General features: G+C 39.5%; 1 protein-coding gene across 1 annotated transcript; it reads right to left on the reverse strand.

The window, feature by feature from the left end:
* Positions 1-1,917: 1,917 nt before the first annotated feature.
* TRIML2 (tripartite motif family like 2) lies at positions 1,918-18,002 on the reverse strand. The gene is made up of 8 exons (XM_036838905.1): positions 17,845-18,002; positions 12,598-12,975; positions 12,221-12,316; positions 9,763-9,957; positions 8,446-8,586; positions 6,422-6,444; positions 6,150-6,250; positions 1,918-2,516 (listed from the first exon to the last, which is right to left on the reverse strand). The coding sequence occupies exons 2-8, from the start codon at positions 12,784-12,786 to the stop codon at positions 1,945-1,947; spliced, it is 1,317 nt and encodes a 438-aa protein (XP_036694800.1). The 5' UTR covers positions 12,787-12,975; positions 17,845-18,002; the 3' UTR covers positions 1,918-1,944.
* Between the last annotated feature and the right edge of the window lie 1,587 nt (positions 18,003-19,589).

The following is a 19,589-nucleotide window of genomic DNA, read 5'->3' on the forward strand; positions in this document are numbered from 1 at the left end:
GGCAGTCAAAGAATCGTCCAAATAAATATAAAATTGCAACTGTGCTTTGCATAAAAGAAGCTGTAACTGGTGCAATGATGTCCCAGGATTCTCCCTTGTTAAGTTTGTCAAGGAAGGCTGCTTCGAGGAGCAACACTTAAGCTAAGATCTAAATTAGCGAAAAAGGGGAGAGTGGTGACTGAAGTCAGGGAAGTGTATGTGCAAAGTCTCTGTGACTGGTGGAAGGATACACTAGGCATCCATTTATTCAGAGGGTCAGTAGGCTGTGCTAAAGTATTATTTTCAAAGGCTAAAATTCATGATCCTCATACAAATATTGACAGTGATATGTCAGAGATTTTGCTCAACTCAGTAATTAGTTAGGGAACCAGTTAGAGAGTTAAGTTTGTTGCAAGAGAAATGAGAAGCAGTTTAAATAAAATTGCTTAGGGTAGATCCAAAACTGGTTAATACTCTACATGGTAATAAAACAAAAACCTTTAAGGATTTCTTTTCTACCAGATAATTTGAGTTAACATGTAACTTCAGTGTCTGGGTTCTCATCAGCTGGTAACTACCAAAGTCAATCGCAGATGCATTTTCCTAAATAATTTAAATAATCTTTGTGTGTTGGTTAGACAATGTCTCAGACTGACATTGGTAGGACATGCTGCATTCTCTTTTGGTTTCTAAGTTTGGGAAAGTAGTTAGTCTTAAGAGTCAAGTTGTAGAGGCAGGAGAAATTTGAGGTAAGATGAAGGTGAAGATTTAGACTCATACATACAATTATTATTAAATTCTCACATTTCCCTATATAGTCAATTGTCATCTTTCCCACAGGAAATTGGGAAGGGGTTTGAGAACCATTGCTCTGAGTTTTAAATCTCAGTGTTTCAAATGATTATCTAACTTCCAGCTCACTCACCTGAGCTAGCCCCCACTTCTCAGATCAGGGCTACTTTCCCCTTAAGTCTTGTGATTTGATGTGAAGATATGCAATGACTTTTTCCAGGCTTACATTTTTTTCAAATTTGAGACAGAGGTTGCTTTTAAAATGATGATCCAGGTTTAATTCCTTACCCTTGTACCTTACTAGATACTTAACAGCTATGTGACTTTAGGAAAATTAAATCGCCTCTGGGCCTCAGCTTCTACATTTGAATAATAAAGATCAATACACACTTACAGGTTGTTAAAAACATAAAGGGAGATACACTATGATAAACCTTTCATTAAAAGTTCCTCTAATAAATAATTTTGTTGTCTTTTCAGCATTGTATGACCACCCCTGAACAAGGCTCTAGGAAAAAATTTTCAGTGGATTATCAAATAGAGAAAGATGAAGGCAAATACAAGACACCACTACAACATGACTTAATGTAATAGTTTTTCAAAGCAGTGAACTATCAGTCTTCTTTTAAGAAATCTAATTTTCCTTGTAAGAGAGAAGTTGGATACTTGAAATATTTTTAAAATACATTTTCTGCAACATCTCCTCCCCACTGAGATAAGGTACCCAGGGAAATTAAGTTGTCCTCTATTTGGAATGATGTTAGAAGTCTTGACAATGTCAGGAATAGGATGTCTCCATTCTACATGTCACTCTGATGATAGCCTCAAATCTAAAGTCTTGATTATACCCAATTCTGTTTTCAGAAATCTCTAGAGTCCTTAACCTAGTCTTAAGGATCCCAGACTATTTCCGTCTCTAATTTCCCAATCTTATGCTGCGTAGGCATTTGCTGTTCTAATTAACATGGAGTCCTTCAGTTATTATCATCCATGATTCAGGTTAAATGTAACCTCTTCCATGAAATGGGTGTTGAAAGCCACATGAATGCAAAGGCTCTGGGGTGTTAACCTGGGTTCCAACTCAAGTGCTAAAAATCTTTTATTGGATTACTTTGTAAAATAATTTATATAAAGTCATGCTTGTAACATTCTGGCCTCTTGTGGTCTTAGATTTCACACCAAAGAAGATTGAGGGCTAAGAGTACCATTACAAGAAGAAACGTGAGGGAGGCAGATGCTCAGAGAGTCTGAATTCATGCCTCCATTTGAAATACAAAGAGAAAATACAGGCCTGAGAGCTCCTTGGAAGGCGAGATAAGAGAAATTGTAGATGAGGGATCTCTTTGTCACATCATAGAAGGATATCTGCCCATACTCATAGTCCAGGAAAACGCCAACTCTGTGCATCTGCTCTCTCAAGGAAACCCTTTTTAAAGGGGGGAAGGCCCAGAAAGTATAATCAGTTCCCATCATGGATCCTGTGAATAAGACCTTATCTCCGGAAGCACTTCTGCTGGCAGAGCTTCTGCGTACGCCCAGCTGCCACTGTGTTGCCTTTTCCACATCCACCTCCCAGTAGTGCCGCCCTGAGGTGAAGCGCTCCACACCCAACACAGTGGCGCTGAAGTCAAATCTCTCTGGGCGACTGGGTACCTCCTGCTGCACATTTCTGAGCCTCACACTTCTCAGATCCTCAGATAAGACCAGACAGGGATGAGCTGTTTCAGGGTCCAAAGTTACAGGTCCTGCAGGGAGAAAGAAAGTTAGGTAACCTAGGGGTTTGTCAGTGCCAGAGACGCATGATGTCTAACATGCAGGGGCTTCCTCGTGAGTGGGCACGAGTCTCAGGCACAGATATGGGAGAGGCAATCTAGGAGAGTACAGATAAAGGGACCCCTAAGCTCTGCTTCAAGAAATGGGGGAATTCCCTGGTGGCCTAGTGGTTATGACTCCCGTGCTTCCAATGCAGGGGACGTGGGTTCGATCCCTGGGCAGGGAACTAAGATCCCACATGCCGTGCAGCGCAGCCAAAAAAGAAAAAAAAAAGAAATGGACATCACAGAGGAACAAAGTCAATAAGATAATGGAAGGAGATGCAAATGAAATCTATCTGAGGAAGAAGAACAAAACAATGAATAATGAACTACGGAGAGGTTTAGAAATACCTCTCAAAACAGAAAGGAATTCTGCCAGGCTGTAAAAATGACCTGATACTCAGTCCTAGCCCAGTATCACCTGAGACCCAACTCTAGTCCCTAAAGATCTTCTCCAAGCCTGAACAGCCAGAAACATGAAGTCTCCTAACGGAGCAGTTGATTCATGGCTCTATCCTGTGACTGAACTGCTTTCTTCATCTTAAATATCACCAAGATGTGACAGATACTTAGAAACTGCTGCCAGCAGGCCCTTAATATTGAGTAAATCAGAAGAGAACATATCAGAGGCCAGAAATCCTGTGAGAATCCTCCAGAAAAATCAAGCTGAGATCAAGAACGCTCACTGTGATTTCTTATACGTGAATGAAAGTGGTACGTGTCTTCATATCGCTAACTGTTCCTTCTCATTTCTTTCTGTTCAACTTTTAAATATTCTGATTTCTCAGGGATTGGTCCTGGGTCTTCCTTTTCACTACTTGTATTCTTTTCCCCTAAGTGCCTTCATCTAGCCTCAGTTTTAAATATCTTCTATATGTTCATGACTTACTCCATAAAAAAGTTGACAAATACCAGTTGAACAAAACGCAGAAATTTCAAACATACTCCATCCAAACTGGAACTCCAAACCTATCCCTTCCCAGTTTCTACTTTTCAGTAGAACACTTACTGCTTTATAGTTGGTCAAACCATAAACCTGTAGTAGTCCTTGATTTCTTTCTTTAACATCTAATCCAGCAGTAAGTTTCATGGGCAAATGAACTTAAATCTCTGCACTTAATTCATATCATTATTAAAGTGGTCTTAAAAGCCACAAGCCTTGAATTTTAAATTTCAACTTGTCCTAGGCTCCTAGTATTTCCAGAAGACTGGCAGAAATAAATGCAGATTTTTCTCTAGAAGTGTGTACACCTTCATTCCTGTCTTCAAAGAACTTCTAAAAATAATATTTAAGGAAAAAAGGAAAGCTTACTGTTAAAAAAATCATTAACCACACACTCAAAGTAAAAAAGTACTACTGAGTGAGACTAGCAGAAATAAATCTGAAGGACTTCCCTGGTGGCGCAGTGGTTAAGAATCCGCCTGCCAATGCAGGGGACACGGGTTTGATCCCTAGTCTGGGAAGATCCCACACACCACGGAGCAACTAAGCCCGTGTGCCACAACGACTGAGCCTGCACTCTAGAGCCCGTGAGCCACAACTACTGAGCCCACATGCCACAACTACTGAAGCCTGCACGCCTAGAGCCTGTGCTCTGCAACAAAAGAAGCCACTGCAATGAGAAGCCAGTGCATTACAACGAAGAGTAGCCCCCGCTTGCAGCAATGAAGACCCAATGCAACCAAAAATAATAAATAAATAAATAAATAAATAAATAAATTTATTTAAAAAAAATCTGAAGAACTTTACATACTGGAATTGCTAGGCACAAACTCTACAATAATTTTTGCTTACTATGTTTAAAAAAAAAAAGAAAAACTTAAAAGTATCTATAGAATATAGGAATCTAAAGAAAGCAAGACTAAGTGGATTTGACAAAGAACTGATTATCTAGAAATAGAAATAAAATGTATTAAATAAAGTGCCAATGGATGATTACAAGAAAGCTACAGAAAAATATGTCTCATTAGCATAAATGCAAAAATTCTTTAAAACCCATTACTACACTGAATCTGGCAATATGTAAAATGGCTAAAACATTATTACCAAGAGTTTATCTTGGGAATGCAAGGGTGGTTCAACATATGAAGCAAATATAATTCACCATATCAATATATGAAGGAAAAAAATTAATATTTTGGTAGATATAGAAAAAAGCATCTAATAAATTCAACATCTGTTCATGATACAAAGTTTTAGTGAATCAGGAGTAGACGGGGAACTTCCTCAACTTGACAAAAGGCAACTATGAAAAACCTACAGCTAACATTAAACTTAAAGGTGAAAAACAATGCTTTCTTTCTTTCTTCCTAAGATCAGGAAGAAGGTAGATGATTCTCACCATTCCTATTCACCATCATATTGAAGGCCCTAGTAAGTGCAATAGGTAAGAAGAATACAGAAAAGGCTTACAGAAAGGAAGAAAAAAATTGTCTATATTTATAGATTACTTGAATATCTTTGTAGAGAATCCCCTGAAAATCTATAAAAGTCACTAGATCTAATAAATCAGTTTAGCACAGTTGTAAGATACAATGTCAATCAATATACACAAATGAATACTTCTGTATACCATCAATAGACTAGAAATAAATAAAATTTCAATTAGAAGTTGATATTTAATTCCATGAATAGAACTAAAAAATACTTAGGTATCTGTCTAATTAAATATGTACAATATTAGCTGAAAACTACAAAACACTGTTGAGAGAAATCAAAGACGACCTAAATAAATGGAGATATACCACCATATCCCTAAATTGTTCTATAGATTCAGTGTAATACCAATCAAAACCCCAGCAGGTTTTTTGTAGATGCCAACAAGCTCATTTTAAAATTTATGTGGAGAAGGATTTAGAGTAGCCAAAATTATTTTTGAAGGAACAAATCTGGAGAACTCACAGTGCCCAATTTTAAGACTTTTTGTAACCAATCAAGCCAACGTGGTATTAGCAAAAGGATAGATACAATGATCAATGGACCTATTAGACTTGACATAGATCTGCTCGTATGTGCCCATGGATTTTCAACAAATGATGTTGGAACAATTGGATACATACATGTACTAAAAGAGGAGGGGAGTTGTACCATATCTCGGATCGTACATAAATATTAACTTTAGGGGTCCCACTGGCAGTCCAGTGGTTAAGACCCTGCGCTTCCACTGGCTCGATCCCTGGTCAGGGAACTAAGATTCCGCATGCCACACAGTGCAGCCAAAAAACAAACACACACAACTTTAAATGAACAATAGACCTAAATGCAAAAACTAAAACTGTAAAAATTCTAGAAGGAAATCTTTGTTGGGGTAAAAAAAGATTTCTTAGGACACAAAAAGCATACACCATTTAAAAAAGAAAAAGGTAACTTCAAAATCTAAAACTTCTGCTCTTCAAAAGACACTATTAGGCAAATGAAAATATAAACCACAGGAGAAATATTTGCAAATAGAGTCGTTTTAAATCCTTAAGCTATCTGGAGCTACCTACTTATGGTAGGATGTTCATTTTATCCTCAAATACAAATATAAAGTGTCCTGTGATCATGGATGTGTGTCAACTCACTTTGCAGCACTTCTAGCATTTTGCTCATTCCTGTTATTTGGCATAAACTCAGGTCTGTGATTTGGGCGGGCTCTAGACACTGAAGCAGTAGTGACTCACTCCTGTTAAAGAAAGGACAATCTCAGTTACCTGTGCAGACCCCAGGCCCCTCCATCCAGAGGATGGATCTCATTACATGGCCTTGCTATCCGCACCCCAACATCTCTAACCCCTGTGTGCTCACAAATCAGACTGTGAATCTGACCTAAGTGTTTCCAAAATGAATAACTTACCTTTCCAAAGAATATCTTGCATTCTATGGGGTGAAAAGAGACAAAATTACTAGCGGGTATTTGAGCCAAGCCCTTTGTGAATTGTGCTCATGAAAAGTATTTTCTCTTATAATAATGAAACTCGATTTCCATGTAATTTCTTCAGCCTCATGGTGCTAATTCTCAGATACCAAATTTCGACACTGAATAGGAAAAGTCAGAAAAATGCTTGAAATCACTGTTATATTCCCAAGGGAAATAATCTTCTATACCTCAAATTCACAATGCTCCACATTCAAATTCTGCCCATTTGCTTTCTATCCTGGGGCTGGCAGGAATTGAGCCTGCTGCCCCGCGTCCTCCGCCCGGGCTTCCTGCAGCCACGGAGACAGGCGTAGCCTCGTGGGGGGGGGGGCGGGGCGGGCTCTGGGGGTCCCTGCCCCGGGAGGGTCCACCTGTGGGAAGGGTGGGCTTTGTTCCCCGAAGAGGGGCCTGCTGAGCCCTGGGTGGCAGGGCGGGGGTATATCTGGGACCCCCTGGGCCCCAGCCAGCCCTGTGGTGACCCACTCAGGCCTTGGGCAGATGCAGGAAGGGGGGGACCCGGGGGCGCATGGGGCGGGGCCACTGACCCGCGCTGGGTGTGGGAATGGGCCTTCGTGTGGCCGCAAGTGCTTCTGTCCCCTGTGGGTGTTGGGGCGTGGGTGTTCCTGGGCGGGTGGGAACCCAGGGGCGGCCGGTGGAGGGGCAGGGCGCCCTCGGGGACTCCTGAGAGGCAGCGGGTTCAGGACCTGGGGGTGGCAGGCCCAGTAGGAAGCCCCCTGTGGGGAGGGGCTGGGTGGCCTGGCAGGTGGCAGGGGTGGGGAGGGGACATCCTTCAGAGGGTGGGAGCCACGGGCATGGTGGGGCACCTAGACCCTGGGGTGTGCCGGCTGCCCTGTTCTTCAGCCCCTGAAACAGAGGTTCCCGGACTCCAGGGCCTTGTGATTGATTGAGGCCCCCGGGGCGTTTCTGCGATGGGGCTCGGTCTTGCTGTTTATCTTGTTGGAATTTAAAGTTGAAGAGATTTAGAAATTGCTCTTTAGTCATTCATTTAAAACAATAATAAACTCATTAGTTATTAAAAACAAACAAACAAACAAGAAAAGAATTGAGCCTGCTAAGCTGGGGATGGTGGCTGGAACCAGGTCAGGAACTGAACATAATTGGGTCACACCTATCTGCACTGTCCAGAACTAGGCGTGGCTCTAGAACAGAACCTAAGGGTTTACGTGCAGGGGCTTCTCAGAGTACTCACATTGCAAATGTGGGCCTGGCAGAAGGATATAAACAGTCTTTAAAAGATAAACATTTACTTACTGAAAAGAGTAATGCATGTTACTGAACAAAATTTAAAATACACAATACTGGAAATTCCCTGGCGGTCCAGTGGTTAGGACTCTGCACTCTCACTGCCAAGGGCCGGGGTTCAGTCCCTGGTTGGGGAACTAAGATCCCACAAGCTGCGCAGCATGGCCAAAAATAAAAAATAAAAACTACAAAGAATCAAAACAGTTTAAAAAACACACAATACTATACAAGTAAGTCTCACCCTTGTTTCCCAAGGTTACTGCTGATTACAATGTTTGTGTTTATTTTGCCAGAGGTTGTCTGAATGTTAATGAGCATATACGTCTATACATATTCTCTAAATAACAAAAAGTTTTCTGCATTTTTTTTCACTTGATATCTTGAAGATAATCTTTTAGTGCGTTTAGAACTGCTTTACTTGTTTTTTTATGGTTGCAGAATATTCTATTGTATGGATACATCATAATTTGACTAACCAATTATTTACCTTATTAAAGGACATCTCAATTCATATTTACTACTGATCAGTGAAGCAGCTCTATACATACTATGATTTTATAATGAGTCATAATGCTTTTGGTAGCCTTCATGTATGACTGAAGATCACTGGGCACTGTGTTCTAGAACTGGCCCCTAATGAGTACTGTCCACTTCTCATTTCTCAAATACTGTAGTGAAGGTTATTCCCAGAATCTTACCTGGAGCAACGCTGAGGCAGATTGCCCACACTTCTTCTCCAGCTCTGTGGTGATCTTCTGGAGACTGCAGATCTGTTCAGAGAGCCTGACTTCACTCTCCCTCAGTTTACTCATGTTCTCTCTCCCCAAACAGTTCAGTCTCTGCAGAAGCAGCCTTATTACTATTCAACAACTGACAATTTCTCTTATTCGCTAATTCAACCATCTCTTTAAAAACCTGCTTTACTGCCTGCCACCCCAGAAACAGACATAATTAGATAAGGCCAGGATATTCCTCTGTGTCAATCAAGACACCTCAATAGAAACTTGATTCTTTGACACAATATATTTATGTTGATGTGGACAGTATCCACATAGTCTACTTAATCAGTTCACAGCCTGGACCTAAAACAGACCACTTTTTGTTGCTGTGCAGTTTTGTTCAGGAAGTTTCCTATTTCCTTCATTAAATTCAAACTATGACTTATTATAATTTAATTAAAAATTAAATTCACTGATGAGAATAAAATAATCAAACCAGAAGGGATACCAGTTTCCCTTCTATCCTTGCAAAGAAGCTCCACCTAGTTAAATACACGAATGTTCCATGTTATTTTTTTCTTAACTCAAGTGATACCATATTATACTCCACTGCTGATCTGACAGCTTGCTTTTTTCTTAATAAATAATATGCTCTTGGAGAGCATTCCTTATCTATACATATAGAGCCATGTTATCTTTTCTAAATGCTGAAGAGCATTCCATTGTATGTCCTGTACAATGTAGTTCATGAGTCCAACATTGATGGATACAGGTTGTATCTACTCTCTTCCTATCAACAAATATTATAGTAATAATAACACCTAATACTTACATTACACAATAATGTACACACATACAAACACTATTTAAAGAGCTTTATGTAGATTATCACACTCAAGCCTCACAACAATATTATGAACTAAGGGCCATTATCCTCATTTTACAGCTAAGGAAACCAAGTCAGAGGTTAAGCAACATGTTTAAGGTCACCTAGAGGCTAGTAAATTGCAGAACCCAGATACGAATCTCATCAATCTGGCTTCAAAGACTACCTCAAAGCCACGGCTCTATACTGAAATAATTTTACCGCACTTCCTTACCCACGTGTCTTTTTATATGCATGTAAGTATATTTGCGAGATAAATTATCAGAAATAGAATTGCTGGATGACTATATTCCTTCTTTTAATAGATCCATGGTTGTCAGTGGATGTCTTATTCTGGAATTGACATACTGTTCAGCTCTTCTTTCTCTCATTTCCCAAATATTGTTAGGATGCCATGTTTCACATCTCACCTGTAGTATTTCCTGGAACTTCTCCTTTAGCTTTGTGGCAAACTCCATCAGTTGGTTCTGACTGGCTTCTCTCAAGTTCAGGTTGAATCCGCACCCCTGCGGGCTCTGGAAGTTCACTTTGTTTTCTTCAATCAGCAACCCGAACCTTATCCTATATTCAGACTCAATCATCGCTTTAAAATTCTGCTCTTCTTCCTTCACCATAGATGACAGAATTCAGGTTAAACACCACAGATAAATACCTATGGTTACTTTCCATCCATAATTTTAATATAAAGACAAGGAAATATAAAAGTACAGGGGAAGAAGTAACAGATATATAATACAAAGGACAGAGAGAATTTCAGAGTCAACATCAGCCAAGACATCAACACAATCTTAGAACATAAAATGCAGATGAAGAAATGTTAATTGACTTAGAAAACTGAGGAATCTATACAACCTCAGTGACCAAAAAGGAGACCAGGAAAACTGGAAGGCAGCACCAATGGCTTTTGCTGATGCTTTGGATAGGGGGTGTGAGAAAAGAGGAATCAAAGGGTGACTCTAAGGTTTTTAGACAAAGAATAGAGTTGCCAAAACATAGAAAGGAAAAGTATGGAAGGGATAGACTCCAGAAGTGGGGAGTGTATCGGCAGCTCAGTGTGGGATATGTCGATTTTGATTAGTCGGTTAGCCATCCAAGGAGAGATGCTAGGCAGGAAGTCAGACGTGAAAACCCACCACTGGGAAGTCTGAGCTAAAGACATCCATTGGGAGTAGTCAGCTTAATGACCATATTTAACCTCATGAGACTCTATAGCGTCAAGATTTATCAAGAGCCTGACTATTCTCACCACTTCTACCACCCCTCCCCCGCAGTTCACCATTACCTGTCCCTGACTATTGCAAACAGTCCCCTTCAGGTCCCCCGACCTGCGCTCTCACCCTCCTACAGTCTTATTCTCATTCAGCAGCTAGACTATTCCTATGAAAATGGAAGTTAGATCACATTACTGCTCTGTTCAAAAGTTTCCACTGGCTTCCTTTTTTCATTAAAAAATAATAAATTTTTAAAAAGAGAAGAAAAAAAAAAGAAAATCAACTTCCCTGTCAGATGTGGTCTTCTGATCTCATCACCTACTGGCCTCCACTTCCTTCATAACCCCAACCAAGTATACACCAGTCTTGAGATCGTTGTACTTGCCCTTCCCTCTGCCTAGAATATTCTTCCCACGACTGCACAGCTCACTTCCTCACCTCCTCGAGTCTTCTCAAAACCAATTTTGGAATGACAAGGTCCTGATCACTTTGTTTAAAAGTACATCCCATCACTCTTTCCTGCTTTTTAAATAAAATGTACAGCACTTACAATGTAACATACTACACATTTTACTTGTTTACCTCCACTAGAATGTCAATTGCACAAGGCCAGGATTGTTTGTTTTGTTTTTTTTTTTCTTTTCACTACTGAATCCCCAGCACCTAGCATAGCTCCTGGCAAACAGTGGGACCCCAATATTTGTTAATATATGGTGCTTGGAGCTGAAAAAAATGCCTACCATCCTCAACTGGATAAGAATCTAGTATAACTGGCAGAACAGTTACATATGAAGGGAGGGTCTGAAATTAGAAGTGAAACGTGCATAATGGACCGTGATTCCTCAATTTGAATAGTAATTCTTTATTTATTTATTTACTTTTTATTGAAGTATAGTTGACACAATGTTGTGTTAGTTTCAGGTGTACAGCAAAGTGACTCAGTTACACATATATATTTCTCAGATTCTTTTCCCTATATGTAAAATAGATATATTTATAGATCTAAATATATATATCTATTTTATATATAGTACTTTATATGTTAATCCCAAGCTCCTAATTTATACCCCCGCACCCCAGAATAGTAATTCTTAAATTGCCCTTTAAATGGCTTCAGGATTTACATGGCCACCAAAAGTACATAAGATGCTCATTCTCCTATGGCATTGTTATAAACTGTGCTATCAGTCTTTGCCAGTAAGGGATGCAAATGCCATCTCACTAGCAAATTTAATATAGTTAATTTGTATTTCTCTTACCATGAGCTTATGGACCAATTCAGTATGTTCAAAAGATATCTGCATTTTCTTTTCTGTGAACTCTCATGTCTTTGATCATTTTTCTGTGGAGTTCCTAGTCTTTTGCTTATTGACTTTTTTTTTGGCTGCACGGCATGTGGGATCTTAGTTCCCCAATCAGGGATAGAACCCATGTCCCCTGCAGTGGGAGCCTGGAGTGTTAACCACTGTACCACCAGGGAAGTCCCCTGCTTATTGACTTTTAAGAGCTTTTTACACGTGAAGAAATTAACACTTTTCCTACCTATGGATTTCAAGTAGTTTTTCCTGCTTTGTCCTTTGTCTTTTGATTGTGTTTATGTTATTTGCTATCCAACATTATGGGTAATTTCCCCCTAAGAATCAAGATAAGCACTGACCTGCATCATCACCATTCTTTCTTGCTCATCAGCCAATATGCTTTTAGCTACTTCAAGTTTCTCCTTCAATGTGTTCAATATCTCCTGGAATAACTTCTGCAGAGAAATATATCACAGAATTCCAGGTAAAGTAATTGCTTTACAACAGATAGATTCCTAACCTTAGACAACTGAAAGGCCAATAGCCCTGACTACAATGTTTCCCTAGCCTTGAAGTTGAAGGTCTAAATATGGTACTTATCTAGTATTCTTTGATAAACATAAACTAAGGGAATGGTCTTGGAGGATCAGAATATCTGTCCCCCAAATAAATAAGGTAATAAATAAGAGGAGGCAGCCAGAATGACAGAGTGGGCTGGGATCTGCATGAAGCTTACCCTATAATTCTCAGCAGCCTCTTGTACTCCATATACCACGGGATTCTTCTGCTCCTGGGACGTGAAGTACTTGTCACAAAGCGTGATTTGGTCATCATGGCAGAACAGCTGTGGTGGCTCCAGATGTATCTGACAGCGGGCATCTTCCGGGATTTCTTGCTCTAACTGGGAGCAGAGCCTTTTGGACATGGCGGCAGGTGGCCCTAGTTGAAGATTGGGCTGTTTCTGATGTGGAATACACCTCCCCGTGCTCTGAAAAGGAAAAGAGTGGCGGTGTTCTGGCGCAGACACACTCGTTAACCTCAGTCCGCAGTCAAGCGTCAGCAGGTCAGTGCATCCTGGACTCCTCAAATCCCGCAGATCTGTGGCAGCCACGTGCTTGGGAAAGGAGACAAGGAGTTACACGAACGATCAAGTTTCCTAAGAATTTCAAGCAATTGGTTGAAAATTATTTACAAGTGACAACACAGCAAGCCACCTCCCTGCAAGTCACTAAAAAAAAAAACAAAAAAAAAAAACAGGGACTTCCCTGGTGGTCCAGTGGTTAAGACTCCGCGCTTACACTGCAGGGGGCGCGGATCAGGGAACTAAGATCCCACCTGCCATGCGGCATGGCCTAAAAGAAAAGAAAAAAATGGTGCTCAAAGGCGGCACACTGCTGCAAAGAACATGAGAGGAACTTAGGAGCTTCCGGGACTAAGGGGAGGCAGAGGCAGAGCCTAGCCTCAGGCACTCAGGTCGCAGATTAAAGGAATCACTCACCCAGTGCTTGCACGAGCCGAAAAGAGAGGGCCTCCTTGTATGCCTCCTTAAACCATAGAAAGGTGAGGCGCCGGGTTACCAAGTTTAAGGAAGGGCTTACTTTCGGATTTCAAGGTGCGCATACATGAGAAGCGCTCCCCTTCCGACTCCCTAAGTGCGCATGCGCCTGAGTGAGGTAACGCGAGTTTTGCGCCCGAAGCCCAAGGCATGTCTCACTAGAGACTTGGCCATTAAAAGGTGTTCCTTAAAAAAAATAAATAGGGCCCCTGGTGGCACAGTGGTTAAGAATCCGCCTACCAATGCAGGGCACAAGGGTTCAATCCCCGGTCTGGGAAGTTCCCACATGCCGCGGAGCAACGAAGCCCATGCGCCACAACTACTGAGCCTGCACTCTAGAGCCCGTGAGCCACAACTACTGAAGCCCGCGTGCCTAGAGCCCGTGGTCCTCAACAAGAGAAGCCAACGGAATGAGAAGCCCACACACTGCAACGAAGAGTAGCCCCCGCTCGCCGCAACTAGAGAAAGCACGCACGCAAGCAAGGAAGACCCAACGTAGCCATAAATAAATATTTAAAAATAAATAAAAACGACCCCCCCCAAATAAATAAAACCTTTTCAAAAATAGTAAAGGGAAATTGCACACATTTATATGTACATATACATATAGATTTTCATATATACATGTATATACATATGTACATATGCACAGATATACATATGTACATACAGATTTTGAGAAAACAGAACAAGGGATCTGTATCTCCTACATCCAGACAATTCCAGATAATTATGATTACCTTTGAGCAACAATTCTACCTTTTCACTAGAAACATTTTAATTACATTCTTAAAATGTATTACCTACTGAATTTGGGAAACTCTTTCCCAATAAAGAATTGCCTTAGCTTCCTTGTTTAATCCCATCTCTAGCTATTGTTGGGTGACACCATAACAGCAAGTATTAATTTATCAAAATTCTCTAATTTACACCTGCCCATTCCATCTCATTAGCCCGTTCTTTTGACAATAGCTCTTGAAAGGAATTGACCTGCCAGAGCGCAGAACTCCCAAACTTCCATTTCTGGATTTATTAGCTTCTTCTGCCTCTCACGCTCTCAATTCCACCCAAACTTGACCATCAACCAATCAATCTCTTCACTCTCTTTTAATTTTTAAAATATGCAAAACTTCAAAAAAAAAAGTCTGAAGTTGTTACTCTTATATACGTGATGACTTTTTTTAGGGTACATATTAAAGCAGCAGACTTGATTTGCCTTTTCACTGTGTTGACATTTGCACTGATAGTAGATAAAACTGCTGGTGTCTCACCATTAATCAAGGAAGTAGCACCAAACAGTACCATAGTCATTTATTGTATTTTTAAAATCTCTACCTATTTGCATGCTGCCAGTTTAAAAGAAAAAAAAAAGAAAGAAAAAAAAAAGCCCGTTTTACTTAAAAACATTCTTATTTCTTGATGCAATAGTAAAGTATTAAATCTCAACACTGAGTACAGGATTTAGCATTCTGGGTGACAAGATGGAAAATATGTGTAAAGCATTTATGCTGCATATGGAAAAACAATGGTTGTCTCGCAAAAAAGCATTTTCTATGATTGAGTTGCAAGCCATACTAGCGGCGTTTTTTCATAGGTCATTTTTAGTAGAAAGAACAAATGAGACAAACTGGGGTCATTCAGATGTAGTGATTTGGAAAAGACATTTTCTCAAACACTGACAGAAACCCTGTCATTTCAAGGAAACCAAGTGAGTATATTAGTTCCCAATGATAAAACTGGAGCTTTTAAGCAAAACTGAGAGTTTTGGAAAACTTGTATCTACTATTCTGAGCTTGACAGTTTCCCAATACTTAGTCTTTTCTGATGAAATTGGTAGGAATATTAACAACTGGGATTTTTTTGCTATTGCATAATGAAATGTGTCAACATTTGGAAAATCTGCAAATTCGGTGAACCAATTGTTTTCCAAAAGACCAATGCATGATGTTACAAGATTATGCAAGGGTAAAGTGAACTCAAAGTATAAGACAGATCAATGGATTTTAATGTTACAGAGGACAAAATGTTCGTTAATATGATTTCAAAAAAAAGAAAAAAACAATTATCTGAAAAAGGTATTAGAATGATCTCCCCTTTTCCAACTATGTATTAGTGTGAGGACAGATTTTCTTCATATACTTCAACTAAAATAACATTGCAATAGGGCTTCCCTGGTGGCGCAGTGGTTAAGAATCCGCCTGCCAATGCAGGGGACATGGGTTCGAGCCCCGGTCCAGGAAGATCCCACATGCCGCGGAGCAACTAAGCCCGTGCGCCACAACTACTGAGCCTGCTGAGCCTGCGCTCTAGAGCTCGCAAGCCACAACTACTGAGCCTGCGTGCTGCAACTACTGAAGCCTGCATGCCTAGAGCCTGTGCTTTGCAACGAGAAGCCACTGCAATGAGAAGAGCGTGCACCGCAACGAAGAGTAGCCCCTGCTCGCCTCCACTAGAGAAAAGCCTGTGCACAGCAACAAAGACACAACACAGCCAAAAATAAAATAATAAAATAAATAAATTTAAAAATAAATAAATAAAATAAAAAATATTTATTAAAAAAACCCACTGCAATAGATGGAATGCTGGAGTAGATATAAACCAGAAACTAAAGAGATTTGCAAAATTGTAAAACCATGCCACTTGTCTCGAGAATTATTCAAAAAAGGTTCTTCATAAAAATGTTATATTTATTTTTAATATTTCTTAAAAGTTCTAATTATGAATACAGTAACTATTAATATAAATGCACCTGTAATTTTGGTACATTTTTCCAGATTCCCAACCACAAAGATCATGTAATTTTGCATTTCAAACAGCATGAGAAGGTGTCAAACTTCACTTGGTCGGTGAGAAATTGTATCCTTATTTTTAGCTTGCATTTATTTTATTATTAATAAAGCTATTATTTTCATATGCTTAAGAGCCATTTTCATTTCTTTTTCTATGAATCATGTTTAAGCCTTTCAGCTGTTTTCTCCTACCAGGTTTTTGGTCTTTTTTCTTAATTTTAAGATATACACTGAAAAGATTATCCCCTTATTATACAAATTACAAATATTTTCTCTCTATGTATGATTTGGATTTGAATTTACTTCAATTTTTTCTTGCCGGGTCCTTCAAACCCTTGTGGCTTCTCTTGTCTTGCCTCCCTGAACATGTCCTAGACTGAAAAAAAAAAACAAACTGATCAGTTACAAAAATGAAGAAGTTTAGAAAGTCAGTGGTCACTCCTGGCTTTATCTTACTTGAGCTCTCAGCCGTCAACATAGTTGGCCAGGACCCTCCTCTTGGAATGGTTTCTTCTCTTTGCAATCAAGATCATGTAAATGACATCCCTCCTACGTTACTCGTCTGTTTCCCAGCATTCTTTTTTGGCTTGGAATCCTCTTGAACCTCTAAGTTTGGGTGTGCTTCCAGGGTCAGTTCTGGTCCCTTACTTTATTCTAGTTCCAATGTCTCCCTAGGTAATCACATTTACTTCCAAAAGTTTAAGTACCACTCTCCAATTTAAGCTTCTACCCAGACCCAGAACTCCCAACTCATTTGCAGTTAAATGTCTAATAAGCATCCCACCTTAACATATCTGTAACACTCTTCCGATTTCAATATTCGGAAGCCTTCCCTTCCCCCAACTCACTTTAAAATTTCATCATTAAGTTTAAGCCACCATCATTTCATCATCTCAACTAGTTCATATTCAACCCTGTCCCACTCCTGCCTCCAACTCCTCAGCTTAACAACCAGAATATTATGTTAAAACCTAAATCAGGTTTCTAATCATTTCTAACAACTTTCCATGGCATTTAGGATAAAATCCAAATGGCTAACAGACCTAGATGGTCTGGCCTCCTGTCCGCATTTAATCTCACCTATAGCTTTCCTCCAACCATTGTCCATTCCAACTATGACAAATTTATCTGTGCTCTTTCCGCTTCCTCAGCTGGCCATGCTTTTCTCTCAAGATTCTGCCATTCCAGCTCCTTCTTTCCTCCCTATAGTTCTCAGCTCAAACATCACTTCCTCAGAGAGGCCTTTCTATAACTGCCCAACTTGAAATACCTTCCTACCATTCATAATCATTTTCTTTGTATCTATTTTACCTAATAATATTTTTAGACATATTTTAAATCAAACCAGCACAAAGGGAAATCAGTAGCAGAGAATAGAGATTAAATATTTTTACAGAAACCAAGAGAAAGCAAAGTAGGAGAATAATTTGTCTCATGAGTATAATTTTATCTATGTGCCAAATTCATACCTATCCTTGTTTTTCCCAATTTTATTTATTTTTTGCCCTGGCTTTCTCACTTACCCTTTTATACCATTGCATGGTATATATATTTTTAAAGCTTCCATAAATATTAAAATCAAGTTTAGGTATTTAAAGAAAACCATGATTAAGGAAATGATCTTCAGAGAAAAGCTTACCTTTCTTTGTAATCCTGAGTATTTCCTTCAGGGAAAACAGCTAGAAAAATGGAGACTGAAGAGCTTTCATCTGTTCAGCTACTCCCTCAATCCTTCGCTCTCCCCATCAGGTAGAAAACATGAGAAGTTTCAAATCCTATCCATATAATATATCTAGGACAGTGGTCGTCAAACTTCAGGGAGCAGTAGAATCATCTCAGCCTTATTCAAACAGAGTTCTGCGCCCCACCCTTAGAGTCTCTGTTAGGACAGATCTTAGGTGGAGTCTTAATTTACATTTTAATGCGTTCCTAGAAAATACTGAATAGCCAGGGACTTTGTTCAGGAGTTTCAGTCTCTGTGGATGGGTGAATATTTTGTTCTTTGCTATATCTCCAAGGTCTTTTTAAGGGGCTACTATCTGGTAGGCACTCACTATGTAAGTTTTTGTTTGTTTTTCATTTTTCATGAACATCATGGATACAGTAACAATTTCACAGGGAGAAATTCTTCTCTAAGCCATTACCCTAGAATCTCATAGCGTGCCTTCCTTAGCCATACCATTTTATCTTAAGCTGTTAAATACAATAGTTTCATTAGAAGATGATGCCTGATTTCATTGTTTACAGAATGTTTGCTGAAAGAAGTGATCACTGCATTATTTGTAGATAGAAAAGAGTAGAAATAACTGCCTGATTGAGGAATGTGTCACAGATGGGAGGTCAGGGGACAATCTCAGATAGTTCACGGTTGACCTCAGTGGAAGGAAAATCTGCACAGCTTCCCAAGTTTTATAATTCTGTCTCTGGTAGGTTTTATTTTTTATTTTTTTTTGCCTCAGTCAATTCCCTGCTGATCAAACATCAGTGCCTGGTTTTTCGTTGTTGTGGTTTTCAAACTGCTGACAGGACGATGAAAAAATTCTTCTGCTTGCTATCTGACCTTCCAAAACCTGGTTCCACCCTGTGGAATCTTAAGTACCTCCTTTCCCTTTATCTCAGACAACACTCCCCACACACACCCTCTTCTCCTTCAAGTAAATCACATTCTTTTCTGTGTCCCTCCCTCCTCAGCCTCCTTCTCTACTCTTTTTCTACTCAGTCTACCTTTTTTCTTTTAAGCTTGGGTGCAGCCAACTTCTGTGAAGATTTTATCAATTACCTGGTCGTTTATTCTTATCATTCTGAGCTTTCATAATTTATATGATTTCATTCTGGTAGGAAAACATTGTAACCTTTGAATCAAAGGGTTAAACATCAAGCAAAATTCCCATATCTTGGAGTCTTGTAAGGTCCATCTTAGACTCTAAGTAAATAGTAAATTATTCTGGAAGACTGTAGACTATGTTTTAACTAAGATAATTCTATAAATAGCACTATGTGACACAGTGTGCTAGGCTCTTTTTATATCTCTATATTTCCCACAATCCTGTGAGGTATGTGGTATCAATACATTTTACTGCTGATAAAGCTCATGATTTTGAGGTTAAGTAGTTGATCCAGAGCACTCAGTACAGAAAATGTGAATCACAGCCAAATTTCATAATACTTCCTTACCTCTATTAAATGTTAACTAAAAATTTTGCCAATTTATAAAAGAAAATGCCTCAAATTTAAATTACAGTTTACCACAAGATACTTTCATAGGCCTCCAGTAACAATGGTCTAGTCAATATCTTTGAGTACATCAATTGTTTGACTTAAAAATCTCCCCTAAGCATTAAATTCTTGTGATAAATTAAGCTTATAAAAATAGTAAACCTGGGG

Source organism: Balaenoptera musculus, chromosome 21, assembly GCF_009873245.2.
Source record: "Balaenoptera musculus isolate JJ_BM4_2016_0621 chromosome 21, mBalMus1.pri.v3, whole genome shotgun sequence".
NCBI lineage: Eukaryota > Metazoa > Chordata > Mammalia > Artiodactyla > Balaenopteridae > Balaenoptera > Balaenoptera musculus.

Excerpts from the sequence above, each read along its gene's own strand:
- TRIML2 (XM_036838905.1), bottom strand. The coding sequence starts at position 12,786 with ATGTCCAAAAGGCTCTGCTCCCAGTTAGAGCAAGAAATCCCGGAAGAT. Across the intron at positions 9,958-12,220 it reads AAAGAATGGTGATGATGCAG|GAAGAAGAGCAGAATTTTAA; the intron begins GTCAGTGCTTAT and ends TCTATGGTGAAG. Across the intron at positions 6,445-8,445 it reads CTGCCTCAGCGTTGCTCCAG|AATGCAAGATATTCTTTGGA; the intron begins GTAAGATTCTGG and ends TTCACCCCATAG.